A 16,691-nucleotide genomic window follows, 5' to 3' on the forward strand; every position below is an offset into this window, starting at 1 on the left:
GCAATTTACATCTACAAACACATATGTAGATACAGATTCAAACATATGCTTATGCATATGTATTCAAATATAAACACAAAATCTATATACACGCTACAATATAAGTAGAACAAAGATAAATGATGACATCAAAAAAATCATGTACATTGAACCTTCATATTAAAATAAATTTTAATAAATAATAATGTAAATAAAAAACTGTATCAAATTCTATTACAAAATATTAAATAATGATCCAAGACATGACAGCGAACAACTCCGTCAAGTTGGAAAGTAAGAGTATGGCATGGACTTGACAAGAAGTTGGCAAAAACATGGTTGATCTCATTAGTCTTCCGGCGGAATTCCTCACATTGCACATCAAATTCGATTTCAGCCGCGAGCAAACTTGACTTCGGCGGCGAACAATGACAAAAAAAGCCCAAAAATAAACCATGTCATGGTTTTAAATGTCACTTTTCATGGGACATATGTCATAAGAGCCAAAAACGATAGGGCATGTTTTTGCCATGTCCAAAACACGTGTCTCGATTGGAGGACACGAAAAAAACGTTTTCGGCACATTTTAGGGCACGTTTCGTGACCAAGACATGAAATACGAGACACGAGACCCAGAGGGACATGTCCTGTGACTTAGATGCCTACAGTCAATCAATCATTTTATATGTCTGGCAGCAAACCACCCAGCTTGAATGGGTGCATATCAAACAGTGAGAAAAATCCCCAGCTCATTGAGAGTGTAGAATCATTTGATATGCATCCAGGCAAGCTAACTGACTCCCATATATTTGAGTCTTGAGGTTTCTTTCAAATTTCTTCAATATGCCACTTGTATCATTCTCTACATTTTTGACCAGCAGATACAGAAAAAATTTATTGAGCTTAGACTGACATAAAAACAGTTTGAACATTTTGAGTGGAATGAAAAAAAATTAATTAAAATACTAATTTGGTGACTAATATTAAATTTTCAATCGGTTATCCAACAACAATGATGATATTGCACAACATTGACAAATACATGAGCATAAGAAAGCCTAAATATACCTCCTCGCAACCAGATTCCTGCATCACTCGAATGGCTCTAGTTACAAGTTCTGTTGCTGCACGACACAAATAACCACATCCATGATTCTAAGTTGAAAATTCAAAAAATTGGACTAAGAAAGAGGAAAAATGTTCATGAACATGATTTCTTATGATTTTAAAGGACATGAAATAGTAGTTACTCAAGTTATGGCAAATAGAGATATAAAACATTATGAAACTCACAAGTCAACCAAATACACATAGTTACCAAATTCCTGCACAGGTGTTAATGTTTCTTGCACTTAACTCGAAAATCAGTGTAAATTATTGGCAAGAAAGGTGCATGCATGAACACAATTGACTACCACGACTGTAACCTGTACTTCTGAATGCACATTGTAAATTTATGAACAACATTGACTACCATGACTGTAAAGCTGTAACTACGAATGCACATTGTAAATTCGAGATCCACATTCACCATCATTTTCTTTGGCAATCTTAATGGGAAGATACAAGATTTGGAAAAATTGAATATTCGAAAAACGTTAAATTAGTAACTTCACAGTTCAAAGTGGTTTCAATGAAGAATGAAAAAAGCAGTCCACTATTGATTAGAAAGCTGGCTGAATACAATTAACTACAAAAAATAATGAAAATTTATTGGCATTGAAGAATACACAAAGTAAAGAACTCACCAATTCCTTTCCCTCTATAAGGTTTGATCACCACCAACATTGCTATATAACCTCGAAATGTGTTCCTATGCTGGCCCATCTTACAAACAATAGTTCCCACACAGTTGTCTTCATGAAAAGCCTGAAGGTCATAGAAATAGTATTAGCGCATTTCAAACCAATGAAGTACATGGCCTTCTAAAAGATAAGAACTCAAGCAAGTTGATGACACTAAAGTCTAAAACCAGCAACGGCAATGATTGACTAAAATATAATCCAGAAAAAACTACTTAAATAATCAAACATTTATTGCAGCAAATTGGTAAGCACCTAGAAATGCTAGACACTTAAAGCCTGAAGGTCATAGAAATACTATTAGTGCATTTCAAACCAATGAAGTACATGGCCTTCTAAAAGATAAGAACTCAAGCAAGTTGATGACACTAGAGTCTAAAACCAGCAACGGCAATGATTGACTTAAATATAATCCAGAAAAAACTACTTAAATAATCAAACATTTACTGCAGCAAATTGGTAAGCACCTAGAAATGCTAGACACTTACTAAATACTAAATACAAAATTGAAACTAGTGATGTTTCAGAAAATTTATATTTTCATGGTTTTGATAAAAACTAGCTTATTGCAAAAAATTAAAACTCAAGCAATGCATAGAGGGAAGTAGCCCAGTGGATTAGCTTAAGTGGTTGAGTGCTATGATTTACAAGCAGGAGATCACAGGGTCAAGTCCCCAGGCTGGCTGCCTCTGAACTTTCTGAGCCTCACTTGCTGTCCCCACCAGGTTAGGCTGGCAAAACTGGAACCGGCCAGTTTACCCTGGGTACCATCCTTGGAATGAGGAGAAGTGCCTCAAGGTTTTCACGGTATTTCAAGGGGAAAAAACAAATGACATGAGTAAAAACTGAAGTAGGTTGATAGATGACCATTGATAATTACCAGCATGATTAAGGAAACCCAATTTTGAACCTGAGGATTGCAATCAAAATGCTGGACTATTCAGCATCAACTGCAGTTAAAACAATTGGGTGGTCCCTACCAACCTGACAAACAGAGGTTGATCTAACAGCTCATCAGTAGATTTCCTCTCATGTTGGTTGTTAGAGTGGCAATACTCAATAAAGTGTTGTTAAGTGTCCTAATGTTTGAAGGTCATAATAAAAGTTTATAACCAAACAAGTTATAAGTTAGTTGAGGAGGTAGTTAAATAACTTAACTGATGTACAAAAAGAAGTGGTGAAGTATTCAATGACTCGTCACTCTTCCATTAACGAAAAAAATACATTCTCTATATCTCTCTCAAACACTTTTATGGTTCTGTGCCTCCAAAAGCCAGCAGTGGCATCAAAGCAATACAAATCCTTAGGCATATGATGATTGATCAAAGAATCATGTGTGGCCAGCTTTGGAAGATTCAAGAGTCCAGAGAAACGGAGAGATAGAGCTTCAAAGACAGAAAACATTGAACAAAAGGCACGTTTTAATTTTTTTTACCATATGAATCGTGATTATCTTCAGAAAAGTAAACTTTAGCTTTGATTTTCATAAGGGAGACCTAAATATACACCATCAAGGGCACAACCCACTAGCGACCGCGTACTTGAACCCGCCAAATGGTAAACTCAGGGACCATAGACTTAAGTCTTGAAACCATCAAAATATATAATTGACAGACTACAGACCATAGGAAGGCATTAAACCAATACAAGAAGGCATGAAAACAGTGTGAAACAAGTCCACACAAAGGCATGAAACAGTTGTGAAACAAGACTGCTGACCACATAATGTTTCTCTTTGCAGCTGCTACAGTGGCCATTTTGTTGAAACCAAGAAACGATAGAAATGTTCTGTAATTGATGAGAACAGTGAAATCTTCTCTCAAGCTAGTGACAACAAATTAAACTGCAGCGCTGTGCAGCCTAGATAGAGAGGCATAAAATGCCCTTTTATGGTAGGCTGCAATCAGCTGACCTGTCCACCTGAGGCATGTTGCTGATGGAGAGGCCATAGGTCACAGTTTCAAATATGGTCAAGTCCCTCAGGGCAACCATCCACTATTGTGGCTGGTGGTCGAGCCACCCTCCATCTGTGTATTCCAGGGAAGATGGGGGATCCCACTAACTTTTCATTGGGAAAAATATTTATTTAGTCTATACACACACTGTACATATGCCGAAATGGAAATCTAATACATAATCAGCATTAGAAGCATTTTGTTGGTTCTTTAAATTTTGAGAATTTTGCAGACGACTGAAAGGCATTTTTTTATTGCAATGGAAGCCCTTCTTGAAAAGTCCAATGCTTATAATCTTCCAACCTGGAAGGTCAAATATCAATTGCATTGATGTAAGGTCCCTGTTGCTGCAAAATCTAGCAGACCTTGTGAAGAGACTGGCAAGACAAGGGCCGGACCCTGTAGCAAAAATTGGGGAGATTGCCACTGTCACCTCAACAATCTTCCTCCTGTTCTTTACTGGAATTTTAGCACAAGAGAGGCTTCCCAGTACTCACCTATAAGGATATTCTAAGTTTTAGGGCTTAAGGTGATGAAAATATAGGCTAGGTGCAGACACTCTATGATGGACAAAGGCTCAACTCATCTTGTTAAAGGAGCAATGCATCATGCACCTAGACTACATAGAGACTTGTATAATTTAGGGTTTCTTGATATGCAACAGCAAAGGAGTACCTAGACACATAAAAGTCAAAGAAAGGGTTTGCTAAAAGATTAGGTCAACAAAACAATAGAGCAAACCCTCAAACTAAACCTCAAGTTGAATTAAAACCCTCAAACTAAACCTCAAGGGGATAAATTAAATAGGAGGTGCACACTAGGAGTTCTATCGATTTCAAGGAAGAAGTATTTAACATGCAAAAATTAACCAAGATTTCCCATAAATAATATGAATTTAGTTATGGATCACAAAAAAACCCTAGCATTAATTCAATTACATGTAAAACAATGGAAAATCAGCAATAAACTTACAATTCTTCCATGAAAAACCTTTTTTCAATCCCAAAAAAGACATCTCCAATACACAAGCCAATCTTCATTAGCAAATACTCCATAAAAATCACATCTCCACAAGTAGAAAATTATACAAAGGCTAAGCCATGCCCTAGAAGAGGGGCTGAAATATCGTGTGATGATGAATAAAGACAAGTGAGGGATCCGAGTTCTATCCCTCACTTTTAAAAAATGAAATTAACTTACAAGCCCTAAAACAAGTTTAATTTTGAGTGTTCATCAAGATAAGGGGTTACAAGCCAACCCCATAGCTCAAAATAATAAAACTATGCCATAAAATCCCACGTGTGGTTTGATATCCTCCATAAGCATGACATCATGCCCTTTGTGGGCAATAATTGCTATGAAAGTGCAAGGATGGGCAAGTGGGATTTCCCACTATCATAATCAAGTCAATCCTTGAGAGGAAGCTCTCAAGAAGAGTGTCAAAGTGCCTCCAAGTGTCGAAACCATGTTTTGGGTACCCTATGTTACCTTCTCAAGTGCTAGAAGGGTGACGTGGCATCATCTCTCTCCAATGTTGTGGCTCCAAGTGCTAGCATAAGCCCTCCCTTGTCATCCTAGGGATGACCATCATCATCTAGACTACAGATCAAACCATGCCCATCAAATGGTATTGGGCCAGCCTAGGGGTGCATTGGGTTCGTTGGGTACATCATTGAGAATATCCAAACACAAAGCGAGAGGAGCTTAGAGTTTCAACATCTGAGGGTGCTCTGAGATGTCAATCATCTACTGGAGTCATCAAAGTGCCCAATGCTCTGCTTTGGAGGGACAACGTTGCATCTGCAAGGTCATCACTACTCTCTAGAAGTGTAAAACAATGTAGGCATGATATGCAGTGGATACATGAAATGTGCCCTCAAGGCCTCTATTGCTATGTGCAAAACCACCTACTAAAACCATCTCAAGATCAAGTGAGTCATCAATCATTAGGGACAATGACCATAGATGCATCATAGTAGACCATACTTAATTGTTAAGGGCATAATAATACTTCAAAGTGGGATCATTTAAAATATCTAACTAGACCAAGTCTCATAAAAATGTCCCCTATCTGTGTTAAAGATGGCTAGATGGTCAACCCTATTAGGTGTTTTTGACCCCTAAGGGGAGGTGACATTTCTAGGTCAACCCTTCAATTCATAGGCGCTAGTGATTTGGTAGCAGCGGAGGGGAAAGACCTCATGACAAGGTGCCATGGCAATGGGACCAACTAATGAAGGTCCATCATCCTGAGTGTATGGATGTATGGAGGGAGCAATTGTGGAAGCATGAGTTACCCCTTTCCTCGGCCTGCTTTTTCCACCCCTCTGGTGCGCCTTTTACTTCTTTTTTATAATGCTTTGATAGGGAGCACAATTTAGATGTCCAAGCTTGCTTTTAATGATATATCATCTATTTATCCCTTAATGATGAGTCAGTGTCTCGCTCATCACAGTTCGAACATGCGAAGGTTTCTTTATTGTGTGATGGAGCATCAAGTGCTCAGGAACTAGGTGATGGCTAATGAGGAGGGTAAAGGTCATGCTAGGCTTTTTCCCACAAGCTAATTAATGTCCCAGACATATTTTTTTATTTTCTTTCATTATGGCCATCGTATGCTTTTATTCTTCTTTTAGTTGCATCAAACTCCATAACAATGTTTCCAACCAAGACTCAAGGATATGAGGGCACCAATCCCAATGAACCAATGATAGCAAGCCTTAAGAATGGACATGAAATCTAGGGAATGATGGAAAGTGGTAAGTATGGAATAACTATGGGCATGCTACTTCAATTCAAGTTTCCCAAGTAGTGCCCCTCCTAAAACCCTAAGGCCTTAAAAGAGGTCCCACTGGACTAGGGTCAAAACTAACCTCCTTGGTAAGGTGAGAGAACAAGTTTACAGTCAAGATCAGTAAATCATCCTGATGACCCCTTGATCCTTGTTAAAATGCCCAAAACATTAAGTAAAAGCACATGATTGCAAAATGGTTAAAGTACCTGCCAAATGTTGACCCACTTTCCTTAAAGAGGAATGCTAGATGGCGAGATTTGTTTAACCGATGCAAATGGCAGATGAATATGGCATATCATCGTATACCAAGCAATGTAGGGTTGTTGGTTGGCAAGAGGAGGAAATTATTCTCCTATGGGGTTACCCAATTTTTGGTGGGATACAACCCCCAGCACTTAACCCAGTGAATATTGTAATTATAATTAATTATGTTTTAATCTCTGTAAGCTCATGTAAATGTGAATGGGAAAAAGACCTAGAGTAATTGTAATTGTGATCTAATATCATCTAATGAAGGGGTGGAGCCTTGAGATAGACCATGAGAAGCCATGAGGAAGAGATAAGCTAGCAAAAAGGGAATTTGGAGAATTAATATTTTTACCAATGAATTATTGGTTGTAGTACGTACCAAAGGAGCATGAGATCTGAGATTGTCAAACTTTCCCAAGAAAATATCAAATGCAAAGGTGTAGTAATTACTATCAAACATTTATGTGAGGAGTGGGGCAATATTACAAGAACTACTCATAGGTTATGGACAACGTACCACTAGAAGACTTCTAGAGTCTAAACAGAAGCTTCTAACCTGACCCCGATGGGCAACCCCGACAGAAAATCTATCAAGGAAGAGGAAAAGAGGCACACGTGCACATGAAGGGGGAATGAATGTTTGAAGGAAGGAGGAGTCATTCATGGGGAGTGCGAGATTAGACCAAAGAGCAGAGAGACGAGAGGAAACTCTCTTGAGAACCAAAAGAAAACCCTTTGCATGATTCTAATCTGCTTGCTTTTCTGTGAGCAAGGTCGGAGATTGAGTCCTTAACCTGAGTCAGAGGACCAGTTGGGATTGTTGAAGAAATTGTTTGTGTTGTGCACAAAACACCAAAGGGCAGCAATCGAGGGACTCTTGGCTAAGTGACGGGCTCCCTTCGTGCTATGCAAGCTCAAAATGGCCCATTCGTTGTGAACACCTTGTTGAAAATCGTGCACCCAAGGCACTAGAGAGAGGCACTAAGGGATTCTTAGCTAGGTGAAAAGGCTCTCCTTCTGTTGTGCAGACCCCATTGTAGCCCCACAGTTAATGAAAACAAGCCCTGACTCTAAAGGTTGAAAGACTCCATACTAACTTCTGTGTGGATGAAGGAGAGTGGCCTTCATCCTTTCACCACTAGCAACCTAGGAAAGATGTTTCCCTTGGGTGTTTCTTGTGCAGAATCACTAAGAAGCCACCCATGACATTTGGGCAAAACTTTGGGCTTGAAGTGATTTGCAAGGAACTAGGGAGCTTGATGAGATGGACAAGATCATGACTACACCCTATAATGTTGAGTTAGAACTTCCCTCATGGCTTCATGGTCTAGCTTGTGGGTGGCCAACTGCAAGAAAGACTGTAGTGTAGCTAAAGCCTATGGTGGGGTGGAATGTGGCTCACCCTTCATTAGTTGTAGATAGCATAGGATCTTGATCAAATAAGTACCCTTATGGACTTCATAATTGAAGAAATGTGTACATTATGTGTATGTCTATTGAATGGCTATGACGATCTCTGTAATGCCTATTTACACAGTGAATTAATAAACCTAGCTGAAATGGCTATATAGTATTCTCATGCTTGCTAATCCCCCTTTCATGTATTCTTGTGATGTGTCCTCCATGTTTATGGACAAGAAATAATGGCTCACATTAGCAAAGGATTGATGGACTTCTAGTCCTAGTAATGGCTAGTGTCCATGGTCTACTGTTAGACAAATCAGATAAGCTCTAGGCTTGTCGAAGTGATTGGGTGGTCTTATGAATAATGTGGATGTCAAAGACAAGGATAAGAGCCCTAACCACAAAAAGGTAGACTCAAATGTGAAGAATTTTCTCAAAACATGTGACGATAAGTCTTGAAGAGTTCCTTGAAGAACACTTAAGCAAGTGAAAAGTTTAATGAAGAGCTTAAGTGGCCTTAAGCCAAGCCAAAAGGAGGACTTAGTAGTTGGATCTATATTTGTTTAGACTATGGAGACATTGGAAGGTTTTCTTGGTATGGGAGAGAAGATTTGAAGGCTTCAAATAAGGGATTGTGAGGATCCTGCACCTTCATAAGTCTTTTCAGCAGTTTCAGTGCCTTGACAAAGTCATTCTTAATTCTTGAGAGCTCCCTCTACCAGCATGCCTTGCCAAGGGAGAAATTTGGAGTTACCTCTTTTGTTTTACGCCAAAGAGAAACTTGGGGATGGAGTTTACTAGCGCAACAATTATGAAATTATGGGATTGGAAGGCCTCGGCCTCACCCCTTAGTCATGCAGTAGACAAATGGGCCATGATCAAGAGCTAGCTAAGAGGAGTTTTAGGCATTTGAGCAACCGGTATGGGAGTTCAGATGTTGGTCATTCTCTAGGGAATTGTCAACAGAACTCTTGAATACTAACAACACCTACACTGTCCAACAGTTAAAGGAGACATATGGTCAGGGTTGTTAAGTGACGAATACGAGATTATCGACGTTTTCGATTGTTAGGCATGATGAACAACAACGGCCAATTCTAAGATCCGATTTAAGCAAAGCCCAATATCTTTGTCGATTAACGGAAAGCCAAGATTTGACAAGCTATGAGAAGGATGGCTATCAGAGTGTCGACATATCGAAGGTCAACCTTTCATCTTTCGATAGTTGGGAGAGCACAATGGAGTCTACCAAGCAGAACCACCCCAATCCAAACAAAACCGCACTTCCCGCCACTTCACAGGAGTTCAAGAATTGTCAGTTAATGAGAACAAGTGTTGAGCATTAGGCTTTCGAAGGTTGGGTGATGAAGACCCAAAGGTCGTGATTCCTTTCAATACCTTTAACGCCCCATAATCTAGAGGACATGACATTCCAAATATCACTAATGTGGAGATGTGTTAGCCACATGGCATGACGTCAAGATGACGTGGCACTAACGTGGGGATGTCATGGATCAAAGTATGCATCGACCTAAGGTGGCATCCAAATCGAAAACAACATGACAGGTAACGTGGATTTTGGATATCGAGAGGTCAACAGTTGGGTGCGAGGCTCTCGAGAGACTTGGGCCTCTATATCAACCTACCCCCGATACAAACAGAACCCGCATTGTTCATCAATTAACAGAGGCGAGAATAGTTTGAGAACTATCAAATGATGTTTATATCGTGTTATGCTCTTAACCTACAAGACGATACCAGAATACACAATATGCAAAGAAATATACCCAAAACATAGAATAGTGAGAAACAACAGCAAGTATTTTATTATTCAGAAAGCAATGTTCACTTGCCTCTTCGAGGGGGCAACCTCCAATAGAGCAGAGCTCGATTACAAAATAAGACATGATGCTCCTCGCAGGGAGTCTCTATCCTTTATATATGACTCATACATGCAATACCATGGATCAATACCATGGTTCTTATTATTACCATCTATCTAATACCATGGCCCATTTGCAATTAACTATGATCCCATCATTAAGTGCGGGTTAACCGCTTACAATTATTAATATGGGCTTTATTGACTCTTTACTTAACTATAACTAAGACTCGATCCTACTACATAAATAAGGGGGTTAGGGTGGGACCCTAACATATCGATTATTGGGCGGTCAGCGATCTCGTGTCAAATTTTCGAGGAGAAAAGGGACTCAAATGAGTTTCAAAAGTGTGTTTTTGGCTGGGGGTCAAGGACCCGATATGATTGCCAATGAGCTAGGATAGTCGACATGGAAATCGACGTGGCATGTGTTAGTGACATGTGGGCAGTGTTTCCTACGTGTTTGACGTTATGTATATGTACGGATGCTAATGTGGCCCTTCCAGGGGGGGAATCTTCAACATGGCATAACTTTGTGCCCAGAGCTCAGTTTGAGATGAAATTTATATCATTGGAAAGCTCTCAACAAGAAGAATATGATAGTAATATTAGTATCAAGTTTTGAGGTGGTTACAGAAAGAGAGGAAATTTTCTAACCCCATCCCCATGATTTAACCTTGGAGATTGGGTTTGGAAACCCCGCATCCCTAATCAAGCATTAGGGGGCATTGTTTTGAAAACCGGCAGGCTCGAAATCGACTCGGCCGAGTTGGTCTGAGCCGATGCCCAAAAAGTTGACTCATCCATGGAAACGGTTCGTCCAGCCGGGTTAATACCAAGCCAGTCGAGTTGTCTAACAACTCAGCCGACTCGGTATTAACCAGGCCAACTCGACCAAGCCCGCAATAACTGGGCCGAGTTAGAGATAGCGGCCAACAAAACCCGTAAACTGCGATTTAAGAGAATTCATATATATATATATATATATATATATTGGGGGACTCCAAACCAGTTTTTAGCTTGCTTATTTGGTCTTTGGGGTCCATTCCCCTCTCCTAAACCCTATTTAACCCACCCAACCCCTCTCATTCTCTCACAGCCATCTCATGCATTTGAGTGAGAATTTCTGTGAGGGTTTGCGAGGAGTTGTTGAGTTTGTTTTCGGAGCAGCAGTGAGGAGTCTTGGGCAAGCATTATAGCTAGAGTGAGGAGCTTCTTAGGCAACCATTTGGAGCAGCGTTTGCCATTGAGGAGTTGGTTTCTTGGAGCAAGCTTGAAGAGGTAGTTTGTGCCTGGAGGTATTTTTATTCACTTGTAAAAATTTGTTTTTGCTTATTAAATTTTATGTGCAAATTTGGAAATCCTAAAGAGTGTTTTTTGTGAAAGAAATGAACAATGAATGGATGTTTTTTTGTTTTGTTTTCATTTTCAATTTTTTTGCTTTGATTTCCAAGTCAAAAAATGGCACCTAGAGTGAAAGATGTTGATTGGGCATATGTTGAAATGGTCGATAGTCAAATGCATTGCAAATTTTGCCATGGGAAAATTAAGGAAAGTCTTGGGGGAATTAATAGGCTGAAACAACACTTGGCGGGGATTAGAGGCCAAATTACTCCGTGTACCTCACCATAAATTGGGGAGATTAGGAAGGATTTGTTAGCCAGCTTTGAGAAGATTAAAGAAGATAAGGCTAGGCCAAAAGAGTTAGAGGCTGACATTGGGAGGAAGAGGAATATACAAAAAATGCTGACTACCAACACCCATTTTGATTTTGAGGGTTCTTCCTCTATCCCTTGTACTAATGCATCCAACCCCTTCCAATATGTTCCTCCCTCTTTTGAGTCTATTCAAGAAAATGAAAAGGGTAAAAATGAAAAATGGTGATATGAATATCAAAAGTTATTTCACTCCCTCCTCTCCATCAGATGCACATAGTCCTCAAGCTAGTAGAAGTCATATGCAACCCACTTTAGATGACCATTGGAAGAAAGAATTTAGGGAGACTGCTTGTGATTACATAGCTAGATGGTGATATGATGTTGATATCCCCTTCAATGCTTCCTGTTCACCATATTATGAGCCTATGTTTGATACCATACATGCTGCTGGAAAAGGCTTCAAAACCCTACTATGCATGAGCTAAGTGAGTATCGTTTGCAGAAAGAAATTTTCTTCATTAATGAGTATTTGAAAGTTTTCAAGGACTCATGGGCAAGAACAGGATGTACCATCATGTCAGATGGATGGACTGATCAAAGAAATTGTACCATCATAAACTTTCTTATCTTTTGCCCATAGGGAACCATGTTTCTAAAATCAGTTGATGCATCTGATAAGGTAAAAGATGGGCAATTGTTGTTTCAGCTATTGGATGAGGTTGTTGAGGAGGTGGGGGTGGCTAATGTTGTTCAAGTCATCACAGATAATGCCTCTAACTATGTTCTTGTTGGTAAACTGTTAGAGGAAAAACACAGGACCATCTTTTGGACCCCATGTGCTGCACATTGCATAAACCTCATGCTTGAGGATATTGGCAAATTAGGTTAGGTCAAAATCATTGTAGATCATGCCAAAAGCATAATAAAATTTATCTACAATCATTCGTGGATTTTGAGCCTGATGAGGAAACACACAGGGGCAAGGATATTATTAGGCCTGCCATCACTAGATTTGCTATTCATTTTTTGACATTGCAATCTATGCTTTCACAACATAGAAACTTGCAAAAGATTTTTTCTAGTGAAGAATGGAGTCAAAGCCAGTGGTCTCACACACTGGAAGGCAAAGAATTGAAAAAGAAAGTTGAAGAAATATTTTGGAGAAAGGAAGCAGAGATTGTTAAGCTTGCTGAGCTACTGGTTAAGGTGTTGCGGTTGGTGGATGGGGAAAGATTGGCTATGGGCTTCATTTATGAGGCTATGGATCAAGCAAAGGAGCAAATAAAGAGGGCATACAAAGATAAAGTGGCTAAGTATGGGCCCATTTGGGCAATCATTCATGAAAGATGGAACAATCAACTCCATTGCCCTATACATGCAGCTGGGTATTTTTTGAACCCACGGTATCATTATAAAGCTAAGGCGACAGGAGCTTTGAGGGGGGAGGTTAGAGATGGATTGATTGATTGCATTGATCGCATGATCCCATTGGAGTGTGATCAGCTGGAGATACACCGACAAGTCACAACCTTCAGCACTGCCTTAGGTATCCTTGGAAAGAAACTAGCAAAGATTGCAAGGGAAGCAGATGAGCCAAGTAAACAAAAATTTCAATTTTCAAATTCTCAGTACTTATTTTGTTAAATCGTTTATAATTTGAAAGTTGGATATAATTTGTAATTTTGTTGAGCTAACTCATTACACTCCTATGTTTTTTGCAGCACAATGGTGGGAGGCTTTTGGTAGCCATCATCCTGAATTGCAAAAGTTTGCAATTCGTATTTTGGGTCAAACTTGCAGTGCTACTGGGTGTGAGCACAAATGGTCTGTCTTTGAGAGGATTCACACAAAGAAGAGAAACTGTTTGGATCAAAAACGGTTAAATGATCTAGTATATGTCCAATACAACCTCCGACTCAAGCACAACCAATTGCTGAACAAAAGACTTGATTTAGATCCCATTGTGTTGGAAGACATTGATCCAACATCAGATTGGGTAGTGGAGAGTCATCCAGCAAAGTTTGCTTCTGATGAGGATATTGATTATGATTTACAGACGATAGCATCACTCGAACATAATGTTTAGTTGAATGCAGATCCTGATCCACTTGTACCAGCCTCGACCTCAGAGCCAGCAAGTCCTCCAGTTGCAAGCGCTTCCTCTGCTCAGCCACGACAGAAGCGCATATCTCGTCTATCTTAGCTTGCAGCTAGTGCAGAGCCTGCTAGTGCTACCACTTCTACAGTTGCAGTTGGAGATGATGATGAGGAGGAGCCATGGGGCCCCCTGTCTGACTCTGATGATGATCCAGAGATTGATCCACTTGATCTCAGCTCCTCTGGTAGTAGCCAGTAGTACTGGTCACAGTTTACTTTTGTTGAGAGGCCATTTCTAGCCTCCTTGGTTATGTGTTTTTGTTTTGATTTCTATATCATGATCATGTATGTATTGGACACTGACAGTGCACTGGGTACCATTTTGATATAATGGATATATTCATGAGCCTACTTTGATCATATGTTGTCTTCTATCTATATTCTAATGCTGTGTGTTTGGAAACATGAATGAAAATCTTTAAAATTATGTTTTTTATAAGAAAAATAAATATTTAATGTATTTTTTACAACGACCGAGTCGATACCGAGTCAGAGTTGACCCTCGACCGAGTCGGAGTCTAAGTCGGAGTTTTAAAACATTGTTAGGGGGTTAGGTAACTTACAATTTAATGCATAAGATATACAGAGAATTGCCAATGGAATGAAATCAAAACATGCACAACAACACAAAATAGAATGGCAAAATAGGGATAACAAAGCCAAATCCATCATTATAGTTCAAATGACTCTGAGTTCCACTATTTTAACTCATCAAAAAACACTAAAAGGAATTTGGGACATGTTGAATTAACTTAACGAGTCAAGACTCAAAAGCATTGAATGTTATTCTCTCCTTAAAACAACATTTTTAGGTTCAATATGACTAGTGGTGTAGCTATGTCAATTCACATAAATGAGTTGAGGTCCCTAATGAAATTGTTGGAAGAGAGATGTGTAAATTTTTAGCGAGATGATGATAAAGAAGAATTATTAAGCAGTGCACTCCAAAATTATAGCAAGGTGACATTCCCACTTTGTCGGTTGGGTTCACAATCCTTGGAGACTAATATCTAGCCTTACTACAGAAGAAAACAATATAGTAGAGGAAAATACTCAAGAAAATGCTCTTTTGCTAAAAGAAAAGCAAGCAAGAAAACATGTAAAATCAAGGTCAAAAAAGAAAAGATGAGTGCATTGTTGTTATTGTGAGAAACCAAACCACGAGCTAGAATTGTAAAGTTCAGGCAATTGGTCATATCAACAGAAAGGCTAAAGAAAAGGAGAAAGAAAGGAATATCTCCATTAATAACATTGTTGACAAGAATGATGACGGTGAGACCAATGGTGACAAAACTGATAATGATTTCCTATTTTTAATGGTCATTTTTGCTTGGGTGGGTCACTAGACAAGATAAACAGTAAAGGGATTGCTCATCAAGAACAACTATTTAAATAATTTGGTGTCATTGGTGGAATTCTACCTTTGAAAAGGCAACAACGACCTGATAGAACATATATGAGAATTTCAGATCAATTGGAGAAAAACAACAGCTAGCAATCAAGATTTGGTAAATCATCATCAAGATTTTGTAAATAATTTCTTAACTTTTGTATATGGAATTATGACCTTTGACTTTTGTGTCACACAAGGGGGTTTGGGGGGTGTTAAATAAAAGATTTATTTTTTGTGAAGGGAGGTGTTAAGAGTAGTAACACTAAATAAAATGACGTTATTAGTTCTAATGGTAGAGGCTCACAATAATTTTCCAACATTTCTCTCTAGGGGATGCCATACTTTTGGGAAATTTCAATGCTTGAGCCTTAGACTAGGACTTTGCAAACATAACCATTCATGATCAATATAAGGAAGGCCCTTGTCTAAAGGAGCTCGACCAAGACACAGTGGGACTTTAGGGAGTTAAGCAGACATAAACAGTCCTATCACAACTTATGGGAGATATCTTCTTGAATTGGGAAAAGTCGTGACCTTTTACTTCTCAATGCAATCTCCAAGTATGCCTTAACTTTCATGATACACAACATTATGGTCAAAATACTTCCAAATTATCATTATCAACGCTTGGGAAAAGTCGTGACCTTTTCTTCTCAATGGAATCTCCACGTATGCTTTAACTTTCATGATACACAACATTATCTCTTGTCCATAGGCTTCTAGCCACAGATAGGATGCCTCACAGTTGTTACTTCTCACATCACCTTCTTTCTCTATTGTCTCATACAATTAATTTCTCTATCTTTCTCTGTCTTTTTGTTATGTTTTTATGTGTTAATTTTAGGTATGTTCTATGCTTAGAGCAATTTATTTCAATTTTCACAATTAGCTCAATATCTTTTCCAGATTAGCAATCATATCAGCATTAAAGTAAATTGCAGATAGAACATAAACATAGAACGTAGAAAACAAGCCAAGACAAGAGGACACAAGATGTGGTGCTAGCCAGGGACAAACCCCAATGTCGGGAAACCCTTAACCGATTCTTCTTATATGTTCTTCAATAGATCAGCAAAGAGAGAGAGAGAGAGAGAGATAGTACATATACAACAAAAGTCAACACTTTGACTTATCTAAGTAAGAGCATAGATCATCTCTAAGTAGATGATACATGAGGTAGCTGAACTCAGTTGAAGACATGTTGCTTCAACTAATTCTCCCAGGTGACTTCATGACCCATCATAGTGTTGCACCTCGTCATCATGTTTCACCTCACTGTGTTGCACCATGTTGCACCCATCATCACTATGTTGTTCCTCATTATCATATTGTTGCTCCTTATGTTGCATCTCCCTGTACTGCAACATCTTGTTGTACCTTATCATCTTGTTGCACTCACCAGTGCTACCTCATCTTGT

The 16,691-nt window shown here is 39.1% G+C and overlaps 1 protein-coding gene across 2 annotated transcripts in view; it reads right to left on the reverse strand.

Moving 5' to 3' along the window:
* ATMAK3 (Acyl-CoA N-acyltransferases (NAT) superfamily protein) overlaps positions 1–16,691 on the reverse strand; it is a 110,265-nt gene that overhangs the window by 53,253 nt on the left and 40,321 nt on the right. For both annotated transcript variants that reach the window (XM_089403508.1, XM_089403507.1), the window contains 2 exons: positions 1,728–1,848; positions 1,048–1,103 (listed from right to left, as the gene is read on the reverse strand). In XM_089403508.1, coding sequence (XP_089259634.1) covers positions 1,048–1,103; positions 1,728–1,848 — 177 coding nt within the window. The remainder of the gene's footprint in view (positions 1–1,047; positions 1,104–1,727; positions 1,849–16,691) is intronic.

This window comes from Pinus tabuliformis, chromosome 2_1 (assembly GCF_031772625.1).
Source record: "Pinus tabuliformis cultivar Carrire ecotype Pingquan chromosome 2_1, CPIR1, whole genome shotgun sequence".
Taxonomy (NCBI): domain Eukaryota; kingdom Viridiplantae; phylum Streptophyta; class Pinopsida; order Pinales; family Pinaceae; genus Pinus; species Pinus tabuliformis.